The following is a 26,696-nucleotide window of genomic DNA, read 5'->3' as shown; positions in this document are numbered from 1 at the left end:
ACTGCCCCCGGGAAGGTGCAGCTCCAAGGCAGGCAGCAGGGGAAGAGCAGAGCTGACGCAACGTGGAGGCAAAGCAAACCTTGAGCTTGCAGAGCCGAAATCCTTACATTTTCATTTCTTGGCCTTTTGAGGTTTTCTTAATTTGTCTATTTTTGTTCCTCAGCCACCTCCGCGCGGAGTGTGACGAGAGCCCTCGCTGGAGAGGCAGGGTTTTAAGGAAGAGCGCTGGCTGTTACAAAGCAGCGAGGCCCTTGGAAAAGCAGCCTCCGGAGCGATGCAGGGAGCCGGTGCCGAGGGCCGGCTCCATCGCGGCTGCTGAGTCACGGAACTGCCGGAGCCAGCAGCGGAGGCCGGGGCGGGCAGGCTCCCTCCGCGCGAGTTTGGCTATTTTGATCTGAACGTGCAACAACAAAAGCAGAAAGTGAGCAAGAGCAGGCCGGGGCGGCAGCCGGGGGGTTACAGCGGAGGCTGCCCCCCTCCTCCTCCTCCTCCTGCTGTCCCCAGGGCCAGCCATGGTCCCACCTGCCATGGTGGGGAGGGGGGGCAGACCCCACCACCTTAGCCCAGCGATGGTTTCCAGCTGGAGCTGAGCTCCCCCCTTCGCCGCACGGATCTCCCTTCCCATCGCCATCCCTCCATGGGGACCCCGGCCCGGGATGTGCCTCGCCCCCTGCCCAGTGCCCACAGGAGCCCCCCGCCACCCCCCTGCCCCCACCCTGCTCCCAGCACTGGGGGGGGAGCAGCAGCTGGGGCTCATTGTGTCCCCAGCTCACAAAACCCAGGCCTGGCTCTCCTAGGTCTGTCCCCCTCCCCACTGGGCACCCACCTTGTTACCATGGGGGCTCTGGCATGTCCCCATCCCCAAAGGGACCCCACATGTGCCACCCCTCACAGGGACCCGGCCACACACCCCTGCACACAGGGACCCCCTCATGTCCCCAGAGGGGCCCCGCCAAGTCCCTTCATTGACTGACACATCCCCATCCCCCCAGGGACCCCTGCTTGTCCCCACACACTGTCCCCAGTGTCCCCAGCCCTCCCGGGACCCCCACTTGTCCCCACGCACCATCTCCACCTATCCCCAGCCTCCCAGGGACACCCATTTTTCCCCACACACTGTCCCCATTTGTCCACAGCCCCACAGTGACAGCCATTTGTCCTCAGTTGTCCCCACACACTGTCCCTGCTTGTCCCTAGCCCCCCAGGGACACCGACTAGTCCCCTTGTCCCCACACACTGTCCCCAAGGATGCCCACTTGCCCCAACACACTGTCCCCAGTGTCCCCACTTGTCCCTAGCCCGCCAGGGACCCCCCATTTTCCCCCACACACTGTCCCCAGTGTCCCCACTTGTCCCTAGCCCCTCAGGGACCCCCCATTTGCCCCCATGTACTGTCCCCAGTGTCCCCAGCCCCACAGGGACACCCCATTTTCCCACACACACTGTCCTCAGTGTCCCCAGCCCCCCCAGGGACCCCCCCATTTCCCCCCCCCCACTGTCCTCAGTGTCCCCAGCCCCTCCAGGGACCCCCCATTTGCCTCCACACACTGGCCCCAGTGTCCTCGCTTGTCCCTAGCCCCCCAGGGACCCTCCATTTTCCCCCACACACTGTCCCCAAGGATGCCCACTTGCCCCAACACACTGTCCCCAGTGTCCCCACTTGCCCTAGCCCGCCAGGGACCCCCCATTTTCCCTCCCACACTGTCCCCAGTGTCCCCACTTGTCCCTAGCCCCCCAGGGACCCCCCCATTTTCCCCCACACAGTGTCCCCGGTGTCCCCAGCCCCCAGGGACCCCCCATTTTCCCCCACACACTGTCCCCGGTGTCCCCAGCCCCCAGGGACCCCCCATTCGCCCCCACGCTCTGTCCCCAGCGTCCCTACAGCCAGCCCCCCAGCGCCCCCAGTCCCCCCCGCCCCGCCGCGCCCCAGCGCTGCCGCACCCGCGCGGGGCGGCGGCCCCTTTAAGGCCGGGCCGGCTGCAGCTGCCCCCGCCCGGGGGCCGGGCCGGGCGGGCCGGGCCCCGCCGTAGCCTGGTAACCGCGGCCCGGCGGGCGGAGGCGGCCCCAGCAGCCGCAGCCGCGGAGCCCGGCGCCCGCCCGATAAAAGTCCTGCCCGCCGCCCGCGGGGGAGCGCGGAGCCGCCGCGGAGCCATGGTGAGAGCGGGCCGGGCCGGGCCGGGGGGGGCTCGGGGAGGGGGGGGGTGCTGGGTGCGACCGCCGTAACGCCGCCGCCTCCTCGCCTACAGCCCCGAGAGGTGCCCCCGCTGCGCCCCTCGCCGTCCCGGGGGGCCCCGTCCGCCTCAGAGCGGGGCTGTGCTGGGGGGACGCGATCAGCCCCCCCCGCCGACCGGTGGTCGCGGCCACGGTCAGGGGGGCGGTGCAGACCACCGGGGGGGGTGGGGCGCGGAACGCCGGGGGGCTTTGCCGGGAGGTGCCTGAAAGAGCAGGACGAGGCAAAAAGGGGGGAGGGGGTTGGACCCCCAGGGCAAGCCCGGCTCGAAGGGGTGGCTCACCCCGCCCCCCGCCGCGCGGTGGCCCAGCGCGGGGGTCCCCGCTTCCCTCCAGGTGGGAGCCCCAGCCCGCGCCGGAGCGGAGCGCCCCATCCCGGGCTGCGGGGTGCCGGCCGCCCATGGCACCCCCGGCTCGAGGGGGCACCCCGACCCCCGACACCCCGGCTGCGGGCGCCCTGAGCTCCCGGCGGGGGGGCCGGGGGTCGCTAACCCGCCTGGGCACCGAGCGAGTCTCTTATTCTGAAGCGCCGAGCGCGGCCCCGGTATCGCGTTGCAAGTTCAGTTTATCCCCGACGCCGCGGCCCCGGGGACGGGGGAGATGGGCTGGCACAGCGCTCCGCTCCCTTGGGGTGCCCCGGGCCCGCGGTCCCCGCTCTGGCAGGGGGCCGATCCCACCACCCCACCACCCCCCCCCGACCCCTCCGTCCGCCTCGGCGCGTGCCGTTCCCGGTGGCAGGGACGGCCTCGGTAGCACGCTGGCTCCAAACAAGAGCCCCCGGTTGGGAGAGCGCCGGTGGGATCGGCTGCCGTGGCTCGGCGGAGGCGACCCCGCGCAGCAGCCAGGCGGCCGTGCCAGCCCACCTGCCCCCGGAAGGTGTGAGGGTGTGGGGGTGCGGCTGTCCGGCCCCCCCAGCCTCCCAGAGCTCGCCCGCCTCCTGTGCGGGGTACGCACATCCCAGCCTTCCTCCAGGAGCGACGCTGAAATCCCAGGGATTTCACCCAAGCCCCGGCTGCTCTGGGCTCCGGCACGGCTCCCGCGTGGGTCAGGGCCATACTGACGTTTGCGTGGCTCAGTTCGGTACCCGATCCCAGCGGGAGTCTAGGAGCTGGCAGGGCAGAGCTCGGGCTGCTCCGCTGCTAGAAGCACACCGGGCGTGGGGGAAGGTCTGTCTGCGGGGGGGAGGAAGGAAGGGCAGAAGCCCACACCAGGAGGTCTCAAGCAGGCTCTGTCCCAAGGAACCAGCCCCGGGGCGCGTCCGAGTGTCCCGGCAGAAGTCGGGAACGAGGAGAAGGGAAGAGGCAGCGGGTGCCGGGAGCAGCTTCGCTCCCACTCCCCATGCGCTGGCTCCAGCGGGGCCATCTACACGAGGCTGTTCACCAGCACAGCGGAGAAGCCTTCCCGGCTTCCTACCACTGCTCAGGACCTTCCTTCCAGGGTGGCTTTCCCTAGAAGGTGGGGGGACGCCTCAGAAAACCAGGAGCTTCTCCCAGCCCCTGCCCTCTCCAGGTACACAGCCCTCACCACGCACCCGCGGATTTATCGCTTCAAAAAAAAGACATGCTGAGCAACCATAATGCAACCAAAAATGCAACCGTCTGGCAGGTTGGGCTCTGGCAGCTGGAGATAGCTGAGAAATCGCTGAACAGCAGCCCCGGCTGCTTGGGAATCAAGCCTTGAACTGGAAGGCAAACGCACTGCCCACCCATGCTGGGCACCGCGGGGCTGGGGGTGCCTGCCCCAGCAGTGATGCCTGCGGAGCTGCCAACGCTGCAGCTCGTGGACTAGTCTCTCACAGCTACTCCCCCACTTAAAAAAAAAAACAACCAAAACAAACAACTTTAAAAAACCCCAAAACCAAAACAACCCCCAAACACCCTGCAGGCTTTAGTTTCCCAGCAGGAAGGCTCAACAAGTGCCACCGCGCTCGCTCCCTGCGTGGGCTGGGGTACCTGGCCTGACAAGACTTAATTTCCCCCTTAGCCAACATCCCCCTCCACAGCGCGGAGGGTGCTGCGGGTCCCTTCCCGTCGCCGGGAGCCTGAGCAGCAGCCCGCAGGGGCAGGAGGCCTGGCTCGCAAAGGAAATCTGGATTTGCTCAGTGTCCCTTCTGCCGAGCAAAACGCTGTTTTGCCACGCCTTGAGCAGGCAGAGCTGCGCACCGGGAGGTGAGGGGTGCTGGCCCTGCGCTGCCTCCATGGGAAGCATTTGCTACCACATGTAAACTTGATTTCCAAGTAATTGATTAAAATTGGCCTCCCTTCCTGTTACCCTAAGCAACCCCATCGATGTGCTGAGAAGGTGACCTCATTCCTTACAGCTGCTGCAGGCGGGCGGCTGGGCGCAGCCGACCAGCCCATTCCCATCCTGCTTCCTCGCTGCTCTCCCTTCAGCTCTTGCTCCCTCCTCTCACTGCCCCGTGCTGAGCCACTGCCTGGCCCTGGAGCGCGTGGGCAGCCGCTGCCACGGGGCATTCCTGCGGCGGGGGCTATGGCACAGCTGGGTTTACAGAGGATGCCAGGCTTTGAGACCCCCCCGGAGAAGCCGGGCTGTGTTCAGCATACACCAGTTGGCAGTGCCCCTGGAAAAGGTCCGGGTGAGCGCCAGCATGGAAGCACCAGATGGTTTCCAGGGCACATTGCAGTGAATTTGCAGCTGCTTTCAATTTTATGGGTTTTAGGGTAGGCTGGCAGGGACAGGGCAGCCCCCAGCAGCACGGACCTGGGCGAGCCCTGTGGTGGGAGCCAAGCAGCCCTGGTCCCAGCAGGGTCACACACCAGCAAACACACCAGGTTTCTCTGTTTTGCTCAACTAACAGGGAAGAGACTGTGTCCCTCCTGTCAGCTGTGACTGCGCAGGGCACATCCCCAGGAAAAACAAGGCTCCATCTTGCAGCATCTGGGAGTCAGAGCCAGGTGTGGGTCTGCTCCCCACGTGTGCCAGCTCCTCTCCACACGCATCCCCCCCGGGTCGTGTGTGCACACTGGGAACACCAGAGCTAGGGACAGAGCAGGGGAGCTTTTCTGAACTCCACCTGCAATCCAGGTGCCATCAGCAGGCACTGAAAGAAGCAGTGGTGCTTTGGAATAGCCGGCATCTGGGCTCAGGGTCTGACAACAGCCCTTGGTGCTCAGCTGAGTACGGAACTGATACTGCTCACAACTGTAGGATCCCATTCCTGCCTCCTGAAGGCTTAATTCTGGGTTTTGAAGTGTTTCATGCACCCCACCAGAGTTTTTAAGGAAGGTGTGGATGGCTGCGCTGCTGGCTTGTGCTGGGGCCCTGCAGGTGAGCCCTGTGCCCCTGCTCCTCTTTCCGAGTGACTGGCACGCAGAGCATGGCACGTTAGAGCCGATGGCTCCAAAATAACAGGCATCGCTTTAAAAAGAAAGATGGTTTGTTTTTCTCGCATAAAATCCTCTTGCTGGTTGACGAGGGAAGCTTGTCCCCAGAGCACAGCAGCTGTATCGTGCAGGAATGTATAAACACCAGCGTGCTCTGGGCGGTACCCCCACCTTGCTCCATCCCTGCGTGCCGGCCGGCCACTCTGTGGCTGAGGTTTTGCTCGCAGCTGGCGGGATCCAGCTGCCAAGTGGAGAGGGAGCAGCGCTGCCCGTTCCCACTCTGCAGCAGCAAGGAGGGGACGGCTGCGTGGCTCGCCGAGGAGGTAGTGGCAGCATGCACCAAGAGCCAGCGGAGCTGCCTCCCCCGCCGGGAGGGGCACGCAGGCAGCTGGGGGCCCTGGCTGGTGGGCCAAGTAGCATCCTCAGATAGATCCTTCCCAAAACCTCACCGCCCTTTTTAACTGCTCCTTTGGTGCTGGGAGAATAGCAGATGGGGGAGCTAGGTGGGGCTCACAGATCGTGGAGGGGCTGGCAGAGCGCTGCTGGATCTTCAGGAGCTCATCAGCTGGCCCGATGTAGGAGCCGTCGACCGTCAGGTGTGCCCTGATGGTCTGCAGAGGCTTGTGGTGCTCCCCGTGCATTTTGCCGTTGCTCATTAACCCCTGCGTAAGTTTGCTCCCTCTATTAACCTCAGCAGCCTGGGCACAGGCTGAGGCTTGGTGGTGCGACGTGCCTGCAGCGAGAGCGGGGGCTGGCTGCGAGGGTGAGGATGGAGCATGCTGCTCCCGGGCTGCAGGAGGCAACCGGCAGGGTGTCGCCAAGCCCTGGCTGTACCAAGCCCACCCAGAGCACCAGGCACACCAGCGGTGCTCATGGAAGATGAGCTGTGATGCAGGAGCATCTGCTGTCACCCTTCTGAAGGCAGCGTCGCAGCAGGCTGGGACAGTCTAATTAGGGTTTGTCAGCCCTGCAGCCCAGAGGGCTGGCTCGGGTCACGGAGCAGCCTGAATTCCAGGTGTGTGGCGGAGGCAGCGCCACACCGGGGGAAACGGGGCTTTGAGCTTATGGACCGAACGCCTTGGGGCTGGGGTGGGTGAGCAAGGGTAAGCCGGGCATCCCTGGCAGCCGTACCCCGCGAGCTGCTTGTGCCAAGGGGAGTCATGTCATGCCTGCGACGGCCACGAAACCCGCGGGGAGTTACCAGGGTGTTCCTGCCAGCGCCAGGACCCGGTTGCGCTGGTGCTGCACAGGCAGCCAGGCCTGCTCAGAGCTCAGGGTAGACAGATTATTATCTTGATTTAACATCTGACAGCTCCCATCCTGTGCTCGCCTGAGAGGATAACACAGGCTGCAAGCAGGAATCAATCAGGGTTCAGTCAAGGCATCCTCTGCCACAGCCAAGCCACTCCACCATCGCCTCCTGCTTCCCCTGCTTTTCCGTTTCAAATCCAAATGGCTCATCCCTTCGTCACGAGGCCACGTTGCTGGCTCTCAACCACAAACCACACTCCCGAGGGGGCCTGCGGCGGCACCGGGAGCACACCCCAACAAGCCAAGGCAGGAGAGTGGAGACCCCAGCGGAGCAAACAGCCGCGCCAGGGGCAGGAAGAGGAGCAAGAAGCCAGCGGCTCCCGCACGTCCTCCCCCCTCTCAGCTTGGCTGGGTGAGCTGCAGCCGCTCCAGGCTCCCCTGAACTCAGCTCAAGCGAGACCCGACCTGGGGAATGGCTGCACTTTGTGCTCTCTGCCCACATTTATTTTCAATGCTGTTCTCCAGGACCATTTCTGAAGCAGTTTGCTGTTTAGCCTGGCTAGGAAGAGCCCTGAGCAGGCTTGTTCATTCAGCACCTGCAATATTGACTCTTTTCTTTACTGCAGCATTAGAGAGCATTTGTCATCTCTAAAATGAATAACTTTTCCTCTCCTGGGAAGGGGGAGAAGGCTTGCTTCAGTACTGACATTTCACACACCCAGCCCACAAGCCTGCTTCAAATCCCAGATGATGCTCTGGGAATAAAACCAGGTGTTTTGGTGCCTTTGCTCTATCAGCAGAGCAGGGCCCATGACTCACCTGGTCCTCCCCATGCACAAACTTGCTGAGCACCTCTGGGGCCCTGCCCTCCGCACCCTCCGAGGGTGCCCTGCTGAGCTGCAGCCCTCCCAGCAGCGCGAGGGCAGGAGGAGCAGGAGAGCTGCCAGAAAGCCAGGGCAAGCCAGTGGGCAGCAGCAGAGCCAGAGCAGGACCAGCCATCCCTCCCCACCTGGTGAGCTGGCTACCACACCACGCAGTTGCAGAATCTCATCTGTTCCAGGGGGAGAAGAGCCTGGGAGATGCTCCCACCTCTGCCAGGTACCAGCTGCACTGCCACGTTACTGACATACAGTCCAACACAAACTGCAAGTCCTGCCTAAGTCCTTTAGGGACAAGCCCCAGCCTCTGCTCTCAAGCCAGAGGAGCCCTTAAAAAAAAAAAACAAAACCCAACAAAAACACAGCCTTAAAAATCAGAGAAAACCACTCAGCAGCACCAGAGTAAGAAACCAGAAGCTCAGGCTTGCCAGCTCATTGTCTGGAGACTGACAAGCAAGGCTCTCCCCTCCTATCCGAGGGATCACAGTGTATTTAGCCAACATCTGCCTGCCTGCCTCTGTCTTTTGAGCTTTCAGAGGTGTTTTCAAGCCTTTCTCAGGAGGTCCAGGAACGAGGAATGCTTTCCTGTGGGAACTGCAGCCTTTGTTAGCAGGACTGCATTCCTGGGAACAAAAGCAAGAGAAACAAACTCCAGCTATCGCACCATTTGGAAGAACAGAGCCATAAGCATTGCCAGCCGTGACCTTTCTGAAGGCCTGTACTACCTGAGACACAAACCAGCCCACCCGTGGTGGTGTAGTGCTTTTGAACCCCCCCTTGCCTAGAGAGGAGCTGCTCTGATGCCAGGAAATCCAGCCCAGGTGGGACACAACCCAGTGTCAAACTGGCCAGCCCCACCAAGGCACACATCACCAGCCTTCCACAGGAACAGTGACCACCAGCAAAGCACCTGTCCCTTCTTCTGGCAGACCCAACCGCAGACAAACCACACAGCTCGGCCTTCGAGGTACAGCAGAAACACACAGAGCACTGATATGAGCCAGGCAGCCTTATCTGAGCGGCGCAGAGCGGGGAGCTGGTGGGTGCAGGATGAGGTCCCAGCCACGATGGGTGCTGGAGAAGTATCCCTTTGCTGTAAACCTGCACCCCAGGATGGTGCTGGCTGAGAGCTGTGGTGGAAAGGACCCAGAGGCTTTGAAGACTGGGGTCATCTCTAGGCTCTAATTATCCACTTGCTTCCCCCACCCTGATTATGCAAATGAGAGGAATGGCAGAACCCACCATTCTGCCAGGGAGGGAGGGGGCTGTGCTGCTCCTGTGGCACCAGGGTCAGGGACCCCCGGGACTTCTGCCACCCCGGGGGGTCCCAGCCCTCCCCAGTGGGGTGAGGAGGGGGTGGCAGCTGGTCTCCGTGCATGGGGAAGACCGAGGCAGAGTCTAGAAAGTGACATGCTGTGGGTCAGGGCTGTCACAAGGTTAATTAGTCTATTAATTGGAGTCAGCCCAGCAAAGGATGGCAGGAACACCTGGTTGCTACCGGTGCACCCCCAGCCAGCCTTTGCCCAAAGGACCACGCTGCACCCTCTGGGAATTCAGCTCTTTGCAGGAAACCACAACCACATCCCGTCTGCCTTGGAAGGTGGCCCCTGCCCATGCTGCCTTGGGGACAGCCCAGCTCTGACCCTCGGCACCGCAGCCTGCACCACCTCCCAGCGCCGCTCGCAGCGGGTGCAGTGTGCCGGGGAGCACCCGCCGCCCCTCGTGGGGTGACAAGCCAGGCTCCAGCACCCCGAGGACGCTGCCATCCGGCTTGTGTGACCAGCCAGCCTAAGCAACCACTCAGAAACCCAAAAAAAACCCCAAAACCAAACCAAGAAAAAACAGGAGATGTGGGTTTTTTTGTCAGGGATGGTGCAGACTGGCTGTATGAACGCAGCTGCCCGTCTGTGCACAGGCACGGCAGGACCCGCAGCCAGCACCCTTCCCCGTGCAAGGAGCCTGTCCTTTGCAGGTGCCGCAGGTGGCGCAGCCGGAGCTGTGCTGTCTTGTGCCTTGCTTATCTTCAGCTGGTTCTCTCTTTTTTTTTTTTTTTTTTTTTTTTTTCTCCACACAACAACAGCTGGGAAAAGGCTGTTTGCTCTTTCCCTCTGTCTGCCCCAGCACAACAACGGGAACGACTGCACGGGGAGCAGCAGTGTTGGATTACGGCAGGGACGGCAGGATAAGGCGGGTGTGCTGAGAAAGGCAAACGGAGTTTCACGGGAGCGAAACAGCAGACTTGAGGCAAACCTTTGTCCGGAGCTGGCTGGGGCCGGGCAGGAGGCCTGCGAGGAGCAGCTATCAGGACAGATAAGGGCTGGCACCTACAAGCCTGGTAGGCGCCACACGCAGCTTCTGCCATCCGAGGCAGACGAGGCCCCTTTCATTTTCAGGCTTCCTGCAAGCCGGCAGCTGCTCAGCCTGGTATGTGTGGGCAGGACCGTGGCTTTGTCACATGCCTGAGACAGCATGTCGTCGCAGTGGCATCCCAGCCAGCTCCCGCTGTGAGAGCTGGGAAACAGGGGAAGGGATGCTGGCACCTGCCCCTCTCCCTTAGTGACTTTCCCCCAGCATCTGCTCTTGTGGTCGGCGGGCAAGGCGGCATCCTTGGATACCAGGCATTTGGTCTGAGGGAGCACAGCAGCCTTATCTCTCGCTTATATAATGAACTCCTCTTCAAAACGTTAACTCTTTCCAGAGGAGAGCTGTTCTGGTTCGAGCAGAGGCAGCACTGCCTGGTGTCAGCCATTTGGAGCCCCAGGGAAGTGACGTGTAACTGGGACACGGGGCTGCGGGCGCCCACCTGCGTTCCCAGCTGGCCCCAAAACGCACCCCATTGCCCTGCTGGTGCTGGCAGCGAGCAGTGGTGGGACAGACGGACACCTCTGGGGCGCTGCTCCTCTCTCCCGGGGAGCAGCGTGTCGCGTGGCGGGGAGCCGCTTGTCCGACTGACCGTCCTTCGCGCTGCCGTCTCGGGTGGCTGCGCCGGAGCTGCGCCTGGCACGAGGCACCGTGCTGCCAGCCCGTAGCGGCAGTTTGCAGAGCCAGCCCAGCCTGTCACATGCAAATGCCTGGATAAGTTGGTGCCTGCGAACAGGAACCACGTTATGGAAAGCAGCAAAGGCCTCGCGGAGCTCCCCGGGGGAGCAGCTGGAGCCCAGGTGCAGCAGCACAGTGGGGCAGGCAGGGCAGGGAGCACACCGGGTGCCCTGCTGCGGGGATGCTGCTGCCCCGCCGCCGTGCCCAGGCACCGGCAGGCCCGTGGCAGGTGAGCAGGCGAGTTGCTCCGGTAGCACCCACCGGCCTCCCCCGCCACCTGTTTGCGGGTTGCCCCCTGCTAACGTTTCCCAGCCTCCTCGAGGGAGGTGCGGCAGTCAAAAATCCCGTTGGGGTTTGTCGTCTGGCCTCCAGCCAGCTTGTCTCAGCTCCCCAGCGCCTGCCAGCGCCTGGCGGCCTGCCCTGCCTCCCAGCAGCCCTGCGCCATGGCCGAGCTGGCACAGCCCCGGCGCGAAGCCGCCCCAGCCAGCCATCGTGCCGCGCAGCTGCCGAAGCACCCAGCCCTGCCAGGCCCGGCAGCTCCCCTCTCTGACCCATCCCCAAAGCCAGGCCAGCCCCTTTGCCCCTCACCCACGCTCAGCGTGCAGGTTCCTTCATAATTTTAAAGCCGCTCACGGGGAAAGTGAGTCCTGGGAATGGCAACGGATCAGCTGCATGAAGGCAGGGAGGGCGCGGGAGGGTCTGCCTGGCCCAGGGCTGCTTCGGGGGCAACGCGCTCCTCTCTCCTATGGTCCAGCAGCATTTCCTGGCAGGCAGCTGCTTCACTGGCTCTCCAGAGGCTTGTGTTATTTCTGGTCTGGCTGCAGAAATAAAAGAAGGGGATGCTGCCCCCATCATCCACTTTCTAGGAGGATGCTGTGGCTCATGGCACGAGCTCTGCACCGGTGATTCCAGCAGCACCTCAGGGATCCAGAGCAGGGAGCGCACTGGCAGAAGAAACACGGACCTGCAGCAGCTGTCTGGGACTAGGCGAGCGTCTTGGCGGATGCTAAAGGAGACTTTAGAGCAAATTAATTACTTAAACTTACTTTTTTTTTTTTTTTTTTTGTGCCAGCCTCTGATTCCTCTGGGCCCACGGTGAGTTTGAATGCCGTGTTGGCAGCAATTGGTGACATTAGGCTCTCGGCAGCAAGCACCTTCCTGAGGCCTCTGTCTGTCCCCAGGGAGCAAGCAGGGAAGTTGTGGTCCCCCAGTTCTTGGACAACCACCTAAACGGGGTGACTTAAACGTACCTGAGCAGAGGGGGCTGCCTGGTATCCTGTTTGGGCCCAGCACAGATCCCAATAAACCCCTGCTCTCTCCGCAGCTCAAGGTTGGACACACTCTGTGAGACATCCCAGCCTGGGCAGCCCGCAGCATCCGTGTGCCGGCCGGTGATTTGGAGCAGGACAGTTTGCTACCACGTGTAAGTGCCTGAATCCTTTGCGTTGTCAGTAACAGCTACTTGAGAGCAGGGATTTCCCCTGCTCAAAGGACTTTATTCCTTTGAAAAAACACGCCTTTCATTGCTGCTCCAGCTGGGTGACTGCGGTGGGGGTGTCTGCAGGGGAAGGCAAGCGCTCGCAGCTGCAGAGAAAATCTTGTTGGGGCATGAACTCAGGCAGCACCGGCACTTTGGGCCCATGGTTTCAGGAGCTGCGCAATAAGCTGCCAGCAGGGAACAAGCCACGGAGGAGACCATGTTATGGTCATTAAGTTACCATGCTGCAGCGCCATGCCAAAAATCTGCTGGCAGCATTACCAACTGCTGCCGAGACCTGCCGGTGTTCCCCAGAGCACGGGGTGCAGACAGACGTCAGCCTGTTGTGTCAGCCGGTGGTCCCCGACCAGTGGCTGCAGTTGGGGTCTCTCGGCCCTCTGAGGACTCTGACCTGGACAGGTAACTGCTGGAGGGACAGACGCCCTCCCACCCAAGGCACTGAGCATCTCCCAGCTCCCCTCCACGCGGCACCCAGCAACACTTGGGTGGGCTCACGCTGAGTGGCACCTCTCCCACCACCCATCTCCGGCTGGAGGACGCACAGCTAAGTGGGTCCGGCAAGTGATTAAGGTGCTAGGGCTCGGGCCCTTGCTTGCGGCTCCGGAGAATTCCGAAAGGAGCAGGGGAAACAAAAGCGGGGGTCTTTCCTGGGCAGCCGGGGTCGTGTGGCTCATGCAGGCAGACTCCAAAGCATTAGTCAGTTATTAAAGCAGCAGGAAAAGAGCCTCCCTTGTCCCAGCCTCTGCTTCGGTTTTACTCTCAGCTTCTGACATAACCAGGTCACTCTTTCCACACTTCCCCAGCCTAGATGAGAGCCGATGACTGATCTGGATGGACATGACTCACTGCCTTTTCTAACGAGCGACTTTTCTCTGTTTACGTACTTTGGTGGGGCCTTTCGTATACCTAAAAAAGGAGAAGGTGGCACTGGGGAGAAGGCAGGGTAATCTCAGTTGCTGGCACCTGCAACCAGCCGGAGCCAGCTGTTTCTCACCATGCCTTTGGACTCTGGCCAGTTGTGAAGTTGCTGCTTTTGAGCATGGAGGAGGCATAGCTAATCTTCCACATGCTAATCCAGGTGAAATGCTGTCCGGGCCCACAGGTTTAGGCTGCCTAAACCCTTGACGAGTAATTGCAGCTAATTAGGCCGGAAGATTTTTTGTTAGTATCAGTCCAGGCAATGCCTGGGGGCCCCACGGTAATAAACACTGTGCAAACCCAGAACCACCTTACCCCACGGAGGTTTGCCAGTAGGAGGTTGTCCAGGCCACAGGAGGGTGAGTTGGGTTTTCCTTTTCTCTTGCGTAGACATGGTCTCATCGGACAGCTGCCCCGCTCACATGGCATTGCTTGTGTTTTGCAGTGACTAAGTGGAGGAAGGTCTTGCTGTCCTACCACCACCAGGCCAGACAATCCTTCCCTTGGCTGAAGATCCCGTTGGATCTCTTCCCATAATGGAAGCGTGAGTGCCAAGATCCTCCATGACCTCCAGAAGCCACAACTCCTTACCGAGAACTCTGATGGCTCCGCGAATGCTTTCTGAAGGTGCCCTCGGGGGCATCGCCCAAATCACCCCCTCGCTGTACCTGAGCCGGGGCAGCGTCGCCTCCAACCGGCACCTGCTCCTCTCCCGGGGAATCACCTGCATAATCAATGCGACCATCGAGATTCCCAATTTTAACTGGCCCCAGTTTGAATACGTGAAAGTGCCTTTGGCTGACATGCCCAACGCCCCCATCTCCCTGTACTTCGACAGCGTCGCCGACAAGATTAACAGCGTGGCGCGGAAGCACGGGGCCACCTTAGTCCATTGTGCCGCTGGCGTGAGCAGGTCGGCCACCCTCTGCATCGCCTACCTGATGAAGTACCACAAGGTGTCCCTCTTTGAGGCATACAACTGGGTCAAATCGAGGCGCCCCGTTATACGCCCCAACGTGGGCTTCTGGAGGCAACTGATAGACTACGAGAGGAAGCTTTTTGGGAAGACGACGGTTAAAATGGTACAGACACCATATGGCATCATCCCAGACGTTTATGAGAGAGAGAGGAGACCCCTGATGCCTTACTGGGGAATTTAATGTGACTGCAGACAGGAAGCACAACAGAAGGGACGCGCTGTTCTGAGTCGACCAGACTGGAGACATTCCCTTCTCCTTCTACAGCCAACTTTGGTTCTTTACCATACAGCAGAACCTCAACTAATTCTCACCTCACTAACCTGCAAGGCCAACGATTCCCTTCAAAGCGTTTCTCTCTACAGGGATTCCCCCATCCGCATTTCTCTGATTTAGCAGAATGAGGTCTCCTTATAAGTTTGTTCCTTTCATAAAGCCTTCCTCCCTTTTTTAGTCAGTTTATTAGTATCCTATGAGGAAAGGCCTAAAAGGCATTTGGCAGAGTTAATGAACAAAGTGCGCTTTGTGATGCGGTAGCCTGGATATTTCGTTAATAGCTTGTTTGCTTCCTTGCAAAATCCTGTAGTGGCTAGGGAGCGGCACTAGCACAGAATGAGCGAGGTCCTACTCTACGGCAGTGAGCTGTTCCGAGAGCCAGGAACGCGGGCGTGCAGGCTTGTGGTGCTAGTGCTGGTGTTTTCTTTAACATCCGTAGTGACTCTCAGTATATAGTGTTTGAGGTCTTTAGTCAGCTCTTAATCTGTAGTAAAAGTTTATAAAAAAAAAAAAAGAAGTGAAGTCAGTCCATGTCGGCCACAAGTCAAAAAAAATTTGAAGGATTCAAATCGAATAAATACAAGATCCTTTTTCACTCATTCCATGCCAGGGCCAGAGTCCTGGAATACACTTACACTACTGAAAAATGCTGGTGTTTTTCGTGGGTGGAAAGTAAACAGAGATCTTGTCCAAATGTGGCTCAAGACAGAAGCGAGAGGTTAACCCTCCCCACACCGGACAGCCAAAGAAGTGTTTAGGAAACTCTGTGTGCATGGCCACCTTCCAAAGGGGCTGGGCTGTGTTTTCTAATAGTCAATCAACCAGTAAATCAGAAGTAGGTAAATCTGCTTGATTACTCTAAGTATGGTTGTGATCTGCCTTAGCCCATTTCTAAATCACTTCATTATGTCCTCAAGGTTATGCTGCATTCTAGAATTATTCTGCGCAAAATGGCGATCTGTTCAACCTCCCGGACAAGGATGGCTTTACGGAGAAGGCTTTGCCTTGTTCTGTGTGTGACGAGAACAATTCCAACCCCAGAGATGGGAGAAGACTTTCCGTGGTGTAGCCACTGTCTCCTGGATGTCGCTCCCCTCCCTGCAGATGGGAAGGGACTGGTTTCCTTGAAGAGTAACTGGACAACCAGGAGAGCAAGGCAAGTCTGTTCCTCAGTGAGACGTTTGTGTCCTCTGTTGCATCTCTGAAGGAGGAATACACAGATTGCTGGATGCTGAGATAGCTATCTGATTTAAATGAGATTCTATACTTGTAAAAAAAAATCAATAAAGATTAAACAAGAACATGTGTTGGTTTCCTATTCAGAACTGTGCTAATGTATCTCAAGTCACAGCGAGAACATGGTGTAATAGTGAGCAGTGGCTTTAAACAAATCTGGACCGCAGTCTTGAGAAAAATACCATGATCGGTTCCTGTCACTTGGCAAATCGGTTTCCGATCCATGCAGGTGTCCTGCAATTCCTGGTCCTCATCACAAAAGCCGCAATTCCGGGTCCTCATCACAAAAGCCACCCAATTAATTTGGCTATTTCAAAATGTTTATCTAATTTACACTTAGCTGAACGGCTGAGGTTTTAAGGAACAGCAGACATGGTTAAGGGTTTTCTCCAAGCTGAACCGCATGCTGTGTGAGGACTGCAGCATGTGTAGGTTTCTGGTTTCCCCAGACTAGAAGCCACTAGGGCTGAAATACTGTTATCGCCGATACAAAGCTGTGCAAATGGCCTCAACCTCATTTGGATCATGGGTAAAACCAGACCTGGTTGGAATAAGTCTAGATCAGAGTGAATTTGATACAGAGGCTTTGACCAGCTCTGACCTGGAATTTTCAAATTTACTGCAGAGACGGGAATTTTACCAGTCTGGGCAAATGCCACTGGCTGACGCTCACCAGGGGAAGGCAACGGTGCTCTCTAATTTCCAGGCTCCAGTCAGGTCCAGCAAGGTCAGCGAGGGCTGCTGTAGAAGTTCACAGACTTTAAATTAGGTGCGAGGCTGCTTACTGGGGGGGTGGGGGCTGGGGCTTGGTGGTGCACGGGCACGAGAGAGCTCTCTCAGCCCCTGCAGACAGGGAAGTCACGAGATCAGCCACAGCTTCAACAACCCGCGTCAGTGCCACACCTGAGCATGGAGACACCACCGTGAGGAGAGTTACTGGAACTCCTCAACATTGCAAGGGCATCCAAAGCCAAAACACTTCCTGCACACACGTATATATTCTTCCCTTTCCCCCTGCAAATCTTTTATCCATTAGACAAAACCGCACACAGATACCCCCAGATACTCCAACACCAGCTTTCCCCAACAGTACCAACACCTGGATCTCGGTGTCCAGTATCACACGCACAAAGCACAGCCCCGCGCTGGCAAAGGGAAATCTCCGGCTTCTGCAGATGCGCAAGGATGATGCTTTGGCCCACTGAAATAAACGTGAGTTTTGCCATCAGCTGCACGCAGTTCAGGTTTCATGGCTGTGTCCTGGTTTTAGTGACAAACAGACACAGGAGACTGACTGTCTATTTAAAAAAACACTTTCTACTCATCTCTCTATTTTTAGCATGAGTTAAACTGCAACCAGGGAAATGGTAAGAAGGGGAACTAGAGGTTAAAACCCAAGCCTGGTCATTAGTCCGAAGAAGTTTCAAAAGCATGACATTTCAAAGGGGGAAAAAAAACCAAACCAAAAAACCCTGAAATCTGCTTGCAAAGTTAAACTTTACCTAAAAAAAAATAGACTATGTATAATTTAACAGTATTTTGTCTATAAAAAACTGGAAGGTAAAAATTCTCCACTTTGAATTACTGTGTAGATTTTATACACACACTGCCCTAGTACCTAGGGGAGGGGAACTAATGTTCAGCCAAGAAAGCATCAAGACTGACTTTTAAACAAAAGGGAAAGTTAGACCTATTAAAAAAAAAAAGTAATTGCCTAATAAAGCACATTAGGAAATAAAGAATTCATCTGAAATACCCATTAGGGATTCTATTATGAGGAGCACAATGGTATTAATACTTGTAGGTATTGCTTTGCAGAAGTTCCTCTTGTGTTCATTCCAGCAAAAGGTATTCTATATGACTGTTTATTTCCTCCTCAAAATCCAGTTTTTCATGCATGCTCAAATCTATAGAAACCAAAGAAGAGAGAGCGCCACAGTTTAACTCCGGATTGCTGTAAGCACACCAGCTGGATTTGAGGGGAAGATCATTCCTCCTGCTCCCCACAGGCTTTTTCGAATGGTCGGTACCTTCATTGTTAAGGAGTATTTTATATGTTACCCAGTGAGATGTCTTTCAAATACTAGCCACAGCAAAGGTTTCACTTACACAGCTTCATGGTGTTTAAGGCCCTCTTTGTCAACCTTTCAAGACTTCTCCCGAGGCAGGGGAGGATTTCTGCTGCCCATGTGTTTCTGGGGGGGAGCCCCCTGGACCAGCCCACACAGCTCTGGTTGGAGATGACAACCTTTGGGTATCAGCAAGCAGCAAAAGCAACATTTTTTTTCTAGCTGCATCCTGGAACAAGCCACTTCACAGGTTGGTCAGTTATGAAACGAGCTCTTTATTGAATACAAGGTTTGAATCTCAACAAAGGATTTATAAATCATTGCAAGAATTAAGGGAGTAAACAATGTACTAAAGTCAACTAATAACACTTATTCTCATTGGAATTAAAATATCAGCAGTGACTCCAGCATAGCACAAACCGAAACGGCTCCAACTACTAATCACAAAACCACTTCTAGAAGAGAAATAACGTTCGCCCAGAGGGCAGAATAAAGAATCACAATATAAGAAGTTTTCTGACACTTCATAAAATTATGACATTTATATTTTTAATATTGAGAACTAGAATTAAATACAGGTCCAGAGAGAATTTTTTTTTTTTTTTTTCAGAAAAAGTAGTTTGTACAATAGCAGCTTTTATTGAAAAGGCAGGTTTTGTTTCAAGTTTAATTAATCTGACAAATAGCTAACTAGAAATAAAAGCATTCATTGGGTTTTCATCAGTTGCTTCTCAACCTGAGGTTGAGCTTCACTATCACTTCATATATAACACACAAATTTCAAGGAAGGAGCTGTTCAAAACAGACCCAGGTGAAGAGAAGCTGCTGCCAGAGGGGAAAAGTCAGTGGAATGGTCAAGTGCATATGTAATGATTCCCACACCACAAATATCCTCCAAGCAGCTACAGCCAACACGGGTCCACAAGCTTGGGGAGATACTCAAACCAAAACATGGCAACGGATGGGCAGGGGAAGAGGCTGGAGCAGGCTGCTCGCTCCGCAGCGCTCCCACCACCAAGGAAAAACTGCAACACACCAAGACAGCACAGAAATGCAACCGGGTAAAGTGATATATACATTAAATAACCAAGCAAATAATCTCTCAGAATTCCAAATAGACACATACAGAAAAATCACTTTTCATAGGTAACCCCAGGGCAGCTCCAGAGAACACATATATTAAAAAAAATAAATCCCATTTCTCTCTTCTAGTGAAAGAATACATGCAGAAAAAGGAGTTACATTTGCAAGATTCAACACAACCAAAGCGAAAGGCAGTGCGTCCATTAGCCCGTATGCAAAGGAAGCAGGGGAACGTGGTCTGGTACAATGCACTGTAGAAAATACTGTAACCTTGGATACAGATTGCAAGGACACTGGGCTTCGGCTGGCAACGTAATATCTGAGAAGATGCTGAATGCAACAGTGAGTCATTTTAATGACTAGGATATGCAAGTGAGATGATCATTGTGCAATGCCTTTATCGAGGGTATCTACATGCAAAACATTTGGTATATTCCCCATGAAGTAAAGGTGTACAGTTCAGAAGAACGCTTTCTGCTTGCCACAAACGCAGTACTATTGCCTGCTGCTTCCCCTTCTGTAAGGAGCAAGCAAGCAGCAGGGTCATACTTCAGTAAGCTCTGCTGCAATTATAATTGTAAGCACCGATTCCTTATTTTTATGGACCAAAGACATGCTGGATACATCTCGGAGAGGGAACTCCCTTGCTTAACAAGTACAAGAAAAACATGACTGAAAAATGCTTTTATGACAATATAGCTGGGACTGTGTTTGAAATAGCGGTTGCTTTAAGTTTCATATTGTGGCCTCTCTTTTTGTGGCGTTCTCTTTTAATTAGAAAAAAAATAATCCTATCTAGCTAAGTGTCCAGGAACTGCGGTGAAAACCCTCGCTAACAATAAACTCCCTTTTCCCGATATAGCATTTCATAAGCAACAGCCTTTGCATCAGCCAGATACTCAAAACCACTTGAGAAGTCCCCTTGCTAGCAGCAAGAGGAGGCATTTGCTTTAAGTCAGACAATGCTTAAGTGCTTCTGTAATTCAGGATGCAAAAGCCAGTGCTGGCTTACTGTGCCGAGTGGCCCCAAACGTCAGTGGGAATGCTCGCACTGGTGATGTATACAGCAGTCCCTAATTACGGCGGGAAACAATGTACGTGGTCAAAAGCTATGGTGCCGACTGCTGATAACTATTTCACACCTAATAAATGAAACAGAGAGCAAGCAATGAGTGGCTGCCCTTTTTTTTGATAATTACTGGGCAACAGAAGGCAGGCAGTCACTGTCACACTATGGAAAATCTGCCACTTGATTAGCTTGAGCTTGCAACTGGAGGCACAAGTTGCTTATTTTATGAATGAGCTAATTTCAGGCAGCAAGAAGATTTATTTTCATTTGTGTAAATAAGGGGCCAGACACCTAGCACTCCTATTAGCCAAGATTCTTTCATTTGGTATAATTAATAGTTTAGTATAACCAAGCCTTTTTCTTTCTTTTTTCTTTTTTTTTTTAAATTCAAAGCATTGTTTCTCCTCATTGTAATTTCTATCAGCAAATAACCACCGGTCAGTGTCAGCTACTTATAATGGAGGCAAGATTAACTTGGAAAAGCTGTTGGCATCTTTGGAGGGAAGGGAGATTGTCTAGAGGTCCGAGAAATTTAAGTCATAGAATTAAGAAACAAGTTGTACCTGATGGATGTATACCCCACTTCATTTGCTGCAGACTGAGCAAGACTGGATAGTGGTAAGGCTCTTATAATAATGCCATGAAGCTCCCACTAGGTTTAAAATTCCTTAACTAGCACTACAGCCGATTGCACTGTCATCTGGATATTGTATCTGAAGAGAGAATTGGGTACTTTAGATGTATGGGTAACATTTTGTGATTATTATACTGACCACCTTCCGTCCAGATAGGTGTACCTACCATAAGCAACAAAATGGCAGGTGTGCAATACCCTACTTCAAAAAATAACCTGCTTAAGACCACCAGCTTCCAGTGTTAAATCACACCAAGCTGCAGCAGGAGCTAAGGGCCCCCTTGTGCTGCCACTTCTGAGTCAGAGAAACACATTATTACAGACAGCACTAGGCTGCACAAGTTACACGCAGGCATCCCACCAAGAAAAGCATATTAACATACGAAAAGGATAATATATATATATATATATATATATACAGGAGCAGACACGCTGTATCAGTGGAGTCCAATTTTCAACAGCGATGCAGCCACACAACTAGCAAGGGGTCAGGTGAAACGTAAGAAATCATACCTGTAAGCTCAGGACAAGTCCAAGAAAGGAGATTGTCTATATTTACAACAGAGTAGCAAAGACAAGTTTTAAAATCCAGCTGCCTGTACTGAAGAATCCAGATCTCATAGGGAAAGCATCAACAACTTTTTCAAGTCCTTATCCCCCAGTACTAACCACTTATGCATGTGAATACAGTATAATTTACAATACAGAACAGTGGAAGTAGTATAAATATACAATGGCTCTCTGCAGTCTCATTCCTTCTAAGTCAGTAATTCATTTTGCCTTGAAAGTTATTGTGACTCGTGCATTGTATGCATTGTAATATTATAGCAGCAAATATTTAAAGGAAAACATCATGGTACATATACCAAAAACATTAAAGAAGAGATTTGTTTGCAAATACGTACTTCAAGTATTTAAGTGGTCACTTCTATGCAAATCAGTCTAGCATTTCAGTTTTTCTTGGAAGCAAGGTATTGGCCTCTCTTTATGCGCTTGGTTAGCAGACTGCTTTTTACAAAGACTAACCAGCTTTCATCTTCAGAAAGACTGAAATGCTGCATTTTTTGCCACACATTTTTTTCTGGTTATTTCTGAAACCCTGGCCACTTCAAGTGAAATTCTTCACGAGCGATTTGTACGTGACAGTGGCTTTAACCCGTTACAGTACACAAATCAAACTGAAACATTTCAAACACTAACCACGCCTCAAGCCTCTCCACTTACCCTATCATACCATTTACCCCAAGTGTCCTGCATTGTTAGACTCGATACATCTTCAGCGCCACTGCTTTCAGAGCAGGTCTGGCAAAATGAGACCTGGAGGTTTTGGCTCCACACAGTTGATCCAGAAATTTGCACAGCTTGCGTGGTATTGGTGCCCTCCGTATGCCAGCTTAAAGTTATCCGTTTCTGAATTAAAGGCCTAAAATAACAAGAATCGAAATGAGTGTGCCAGTCTCATCTGCTCCAGGATCTAGAAACTGGAGTGGAACATGGGTACTGCACAGGTATCACCCCAGAATGGCACAGCATGGTAGGACCCTCTCACTCTGAACAGACCACCCAATAAACACTATTTTAGTCTGCAAAGGGTTTGCAGGTGGACAAAACCTTCAGCCATCACACCTGACGCATACTTTGCCTGTTACACCCTGTATTAAGGGAGCCATCTGATAAGCATGCTGCCTGATCTGACACCTGGCAACTAACTCACCTTGATTCATGTTCTGCGACATACCCATACAAGATAAAAGCTTGTTCTGCCAGCCAGTGGCTAGCTACTGCATTTATTTCACTGGCACAAATTTTGTTGTGATTTAACCAGGTGCAATTCTTGATATTAGTGTTATCTTAGGTTGAGTTTGATCTACTTTCTTCTATTAATTGAATCTGCTTTCCAATACCAGCTTCTGAACAGAGTGCATGAAGCCATGAACAAGCTTAAAACATATCGGTGTTTGTTGCTAGGAGATACTTTCCAATGCTTCACAGCTACCTATTTTAAAAAAATATTCTAACCCTGTCCCCCACACCCTGGATTTCCTGCACAGATTTCTAAAAATGCCATTGTGTACTACATATAGCCAAAAGTCAATATTTGTAGCAAAAAACCCCCTACATTTCCCCCTCTTCTGCAACAGACACACAGGCAGCTACAAACTCAGGAACTCACTGCAGTGAATTTTCTACCACACAACAGAAGTAGCACAAAACCAGAAAGCTATTCACAAGATACAAGCATGCAGACAAGACAAAGGGGAGGCTCTAGAGCATGTTAGTTGATCAGATCAAGTGTTACGGTCACAAAAAATGACTAGAAGAAACGGATTAATGATTGGTACAATTGAGAATGACAGCTGAAAGCCAGTTAGCAGTTCAGCCTTCCACACTCAACTAAGAATGATTCTATAAAGAGTATGTTTTTTACAGATTCATACTTTTCTAGGAAGCTCTTCCACAGGTTTCTCTTCTTTCTGAAATAACGTTGAAACCAAAAAGTCAGCAAAACTGCCGATATAGTTAATGGGTTGGCATTACCCTGTACATATCCTGGGATTCCCTCCCAGCTCTGCTAATTGCATCAGTCCCCTCCTGGTGATCCTCAGAGATGCATTTCATAAAGAAAAGTCAGTAAAAGATTCTTATTTTTAAATATATATATATAATTTTTGAGTCTTAGTATCCCAGTTTCTTCCCCATTATGAACAATTTAACTCAACCCTTTATCCACATCTGTGTCATACCCCAAGCCCAATGAATAAGGACATTAACCATTTGAGTCCCATCTATTGGTCAGATTTTGTCTTTGCCACTTCCAGTTACAAATTATAGCTGTGAGAATTTTTTACATACACCCAAGGCCTAACTGAAAGTCCAAACTGTAAATTAAAAATGAGTTTAGCAGTAAAGGCCATTATACTTACTCTACTTCTTGAATCCACATTTAGGAGGCACACTCCACAGGCAAGATCTTGAGCATTTTTAATCCCTGGACGCAGCATACAAGAAGAGAAATCCAGTGAGTTTTCATCTGGCTAAAGAAATAAGACAATAAAATTCAGACATTTTCAGTAACTGAAAAAGTTTCAGACATCACAAGAAAAATTATTGATCCGGTTGCTACCGAGAGCCATGGTGTCACACCGGCAACATGGCAGGGATGACATATTACATTTTCTCATAAACTGATGGGTGATTTAATCAAAGCCATTAGTATGTATTTGCAATCCTGCTATGCAATCTCTATCAGCATTAATTTATAACACTCAAGCTCTTGAAAAAGGGTTAGACTACAAAGGAAAGAATTCTTAAGTTCCACATTCCCACATCAAAAGGGGAAGAAACTTCTGAGAAAAGAGCCCAGGCGGCGGCTGCTACATTTCAACTGCAGTGCATTAAGAACTGGATGAAGATAAACAGTGGTATGCAACAACTATTTGTGCAGCTGCAAGGAAACAGGCATCAGCCAGCACAGCCTTCACTAGTCAGCATTTGAAGTGGTGTCTGTATCAGTGTTTATTGTCCTGAATTCCGTATTATTGCCTGATCAAAAAAGGGCAGTTGTTACTCCTTCTGACGGTTTTTCTGAATGTAGAATACGGGACAGCAGTACAAAATGGGATATTAAGGTTAACCAAACCATAGAAGAATTAAGGTCACCAGCCATACACAAGCTCAGGTTAACGAGAGGCAAAGGCTGGGAGAATAAGCCCACAAATAAGTAATAAATTAAGGTAGTCACTTTTCCAATACATAATCTTACATTTCAAGTAATCTTACATACAAGATAGATGGCTTAAAATTTGCATAAGGACAGTTAAAAACTGTTGAAGTTTTGCTTGAAGATAGTACTGCAAATAAAAACAATGAGTAGAAATGCAAGAAGCTTAAAAAAATAGTGTGATCCTAGAGCACGTGTACTCTTAACCTACACTCTAGGTATGCTGATCACGCTCCCCTGCTGAACAGCTGGAGAATAACTGGAATCCTGAAAAAAAAATACCCTTTAATCTTTAAGTAGATCGATCAAATTAATAAAGGCACTCTAATATTTGTTTACCAAATGCATGAGTGAAGCAAATGAGAAGGTCATCCTGTAATTTGCAGTGAAAAACCACAAGGCTGTGCATAAAATTACCTTGTAACAAAGTCCTTTAAAAGATAAAATTAACCTTTCCAAGCACATGCCTCCAAGCTAGGATCCTTCTCTTTACTTAATTGGCTCTTGTGCATCATTTGGGATCCGTGACTGCAACACTAGGAGAAGGAGGCATGGGTTCCACACCTTCCAGTTACCCACGTGGAGAAAAGAAACAATAAGGGGTGATTTTGAAAACTACAGGAGTCCGGAGTCCCTGTCTCTTGGGTACCCTCAGAGGTACTCTGTGTATATGAGAAGTCACTGTTGCAGCTCCTACTATGCTTAAAATTTAACTTGGCTGCTACCAGACAGGAGCCACCGCAGCTTGGAGAACACATGGTCAAGCTTTGGACTTTAAGGTAATCCCTGTAATCTTCCAAGGAAAAGCACTTTAAGAACTAAATTTTAATCCACTTGCTTAAATCAGGAGAGGATCATGATAGCTTTTCAGATTGTTACTATCAACAATGCCAGAGTTCAAACAGATGAATCCCAGTCTATCAACTTCACTTGCCAAGCAGTAAAATATTGAAAGTATACATTTCATATTGTGACAGGCTTTGTGCAATGCAGGACACCACAAAAAATACCTGCTTGCTACCACTGTTTGTACTGGAGAGGTTTAAAATGTGTAACAAGGGACTGATTATTATGGTTTATTCAAATTTTACTAAGTTTCTCTTAATTGGAGAGGTCCACAGACACTCAGGATCTCATCTAAATCATTAAGACACTAAGTAAGATAAGATCATGTTTGTACATAAATAACAGTTTTCTCACAGAGAGCTTTAAACTGGATTCCACAAATAAGTGCATTTCTGTCGCAGCACTCTCCAAACTATCAGGCTGCAACAAGGTCTTTTACCATCTCATACCAATACACTCTTCATGCCAGTCCCTCTGCTGCCTTCTCCTAGCCTCTCTCTGCTTCTTCCTCTCTCTCTTCCTCGGCTGCTCTCTCTTCATTGGCTGCCCAACCTCTTAACAGAACCAGCCACACCCGCACTGCATCTACATCAGCCAACCCACCGCCCCTGAAGCCAGCCCACAGCTGTATATTATCAATGCTAATTAACCCAGCTCCATTCCTCTACACGTTTCCATTTCGCAAGAGAAAAATACAACCCGTAAAGTTAGAACACCCCATGAAATCACTTTACATATAATTATGACATTTCTTTTAGTAAAGACATTGCTTGGTTTTGGTCTTACCGTTAAAGCAGCAAGTGACATGAAGCTTATTAGGTTGTTCCACACTTTATCAATATCCTTCAACAGCTGCTGGAGTTTCTCACTACAAACAGCAGTTGCTTTGATACCCAGTTCAACTCTCTTTGTTACTCTGTAGACTTCAACAACCCCTGTTGATAAAAAACACAGTGGAGGGGTAGCAGAGAATCCATTGCCAGCACAGGTTCCTGAGACTTTAACTCAGAAATAGCACAAAACAAGGAAGGCACACAAAAGGTTGTCAGGTTATTTCAAAGTAGTAGTTACATTTATTTAGCAGAAGAGTTGTTCCACTATTTCAGCACAGGCAAAGATTAACCTAAAAAATAATACCATTTTTTGAAAGATTGATTCTATATTACTGTTTTTCAGAGGAGAACTTACATTGAAAGAGACATGGTAAATTAAAACATACCTAGTAAATATTCCATGCCTTGAGCAGACTGGATAACTTCCGTGCAAACGGATGAACTACTTATTCCATTTAAGGTATCATTTGCTTTCTTTATGACCTGGTGGAAATTAATTTCATAAAATGATGGTGTTATCCATCTTAAAATAATTATTATGAACAAGACAGTCCCCAACAGAAACTGTTATACAAAAAAGGAGGCAAACTAAATACAAAATCACTGCCATGCTCCATCACACATTTTTATATATTCATCCTGTAACTGCAAGTAGATCAGGGGAAAAGTATGAACATTTAAAACCTTGATGTATTTCCCCAAATATTTTCATTACCAAAATAATAGTTTTAAGAGTATGCATGCATTGCTATCTAGTTTAACAATAGCATTCACAGTTTTGGCTGTCTAATACTC

General features: G+C 52.1%; 2 protein-coding genes across 8 annotated transcripts in view; one reads left to right on the top strand and one right to left on the bottom strand.

Moving 5' to 3' along the window:
- Positions 1–1,996: 1,996 nt before the first annotated feature.
- Positions 1,997–15,711, top strand: DUSP14 (dual specificity phosphatase 14). Of its 3 annotated transcripts, none has more exons than XM_056355351.1 (3): positions 1,997–2,154; positions 12,066–12,164; positions 13,603–15,711. In XM_056355351.1, the coding sequence occupies exon 3, from the start codon at positions 13,721–13,723 to the stop codon at positions 14,315–14,317; it is 597 nt and encodes a 198-aa protein (XP_056211326.1). In that variant the 5' UTR covers positions 1,997–2,154; positions 12,066–12,164; positions 13,603–13,720; the 3' UTR covers positions 14,318–15,711. The 3 variants fall into 3 exon arrangements, with proteins under 3 accessions (XP_056211326.1, XP_056211344.1, XP_056211334.1); XM_056355359.1 differs by lacking the exon at positions 1,997–2,154 and adding an exon at positions 11,815–11,836; XM_056355369.1 differs by lacking the exon at positions 12,066–12,164 and having other exon boundaries at positions 2,029–2,154.
- A 2,259-nt stretch (positions 15,712–17,970) lies between these two features.
- Positions 17,971–26,696, bottom strand: part of SYNRG (synergin gamma) — a 43,472-nt gene continuing 34,746 nt past the window's right edge. For 3 of the 5 annotated variants that reach the window (XM_056342599.1, XM_056342616.1, XM_056342625.1), the window contains 5 exons: positions 26,288–26,384; positions 25,855–26,003; positions 23,426–23,536; positions 22,940–22,975; positions 17,971–21,924 (listed from right to left, as the gene is read on the bottom strand). In XM_056342599.1, the coding sequence (XP_056198574.1) occupies positions 21,793–21,924; positions 22,940–22,975; positions 23,426–23,536; positions 25,855–26,003; positions 26,288–26,384 (525 nt within the window). In that variant the 3' untranslated portion in view covers positions 17,971–21,792. The remainder of the gene's footprint in view (positions 21,925–22,939; positions 22,976–23,425; positions 23,537–25,854; positions 26,004–26,287; positions 26,385–26,696) is intronic. The other 2 variants (XM_056342609.1, XM_056342634.1) reach the window with 1 other exon arrangement.

The sequence above is a fragment of the Falco biarmicus genome, chromosome 1 (assembly GCF_023638135.1).
Source record: "Falco biarmicus isolate bFalBia1 chromosome 1, bFalBia1.pri, whole genome shotgun sequence".
NCBI lineage: Eukaryota > Metazoa > Chordata > Aves > Falconiformes > Falconidae > Falco > Falco biarmicus.
The sequence above is the reverse complement of the archived record's forward strand: the minus strand, read 5'-3'. Positions and strand labels throughout refer to the sequence as shown.

Excerpts from the sequence above, each read along its gene's own strand:
- DUSP14 (XM_056355351.1), top strand. The coding sequence starts at position 13,721 with ATGACCTCCAGAAGCCACAACTCCTTACCGAGAACTCTGATGGCTCCG.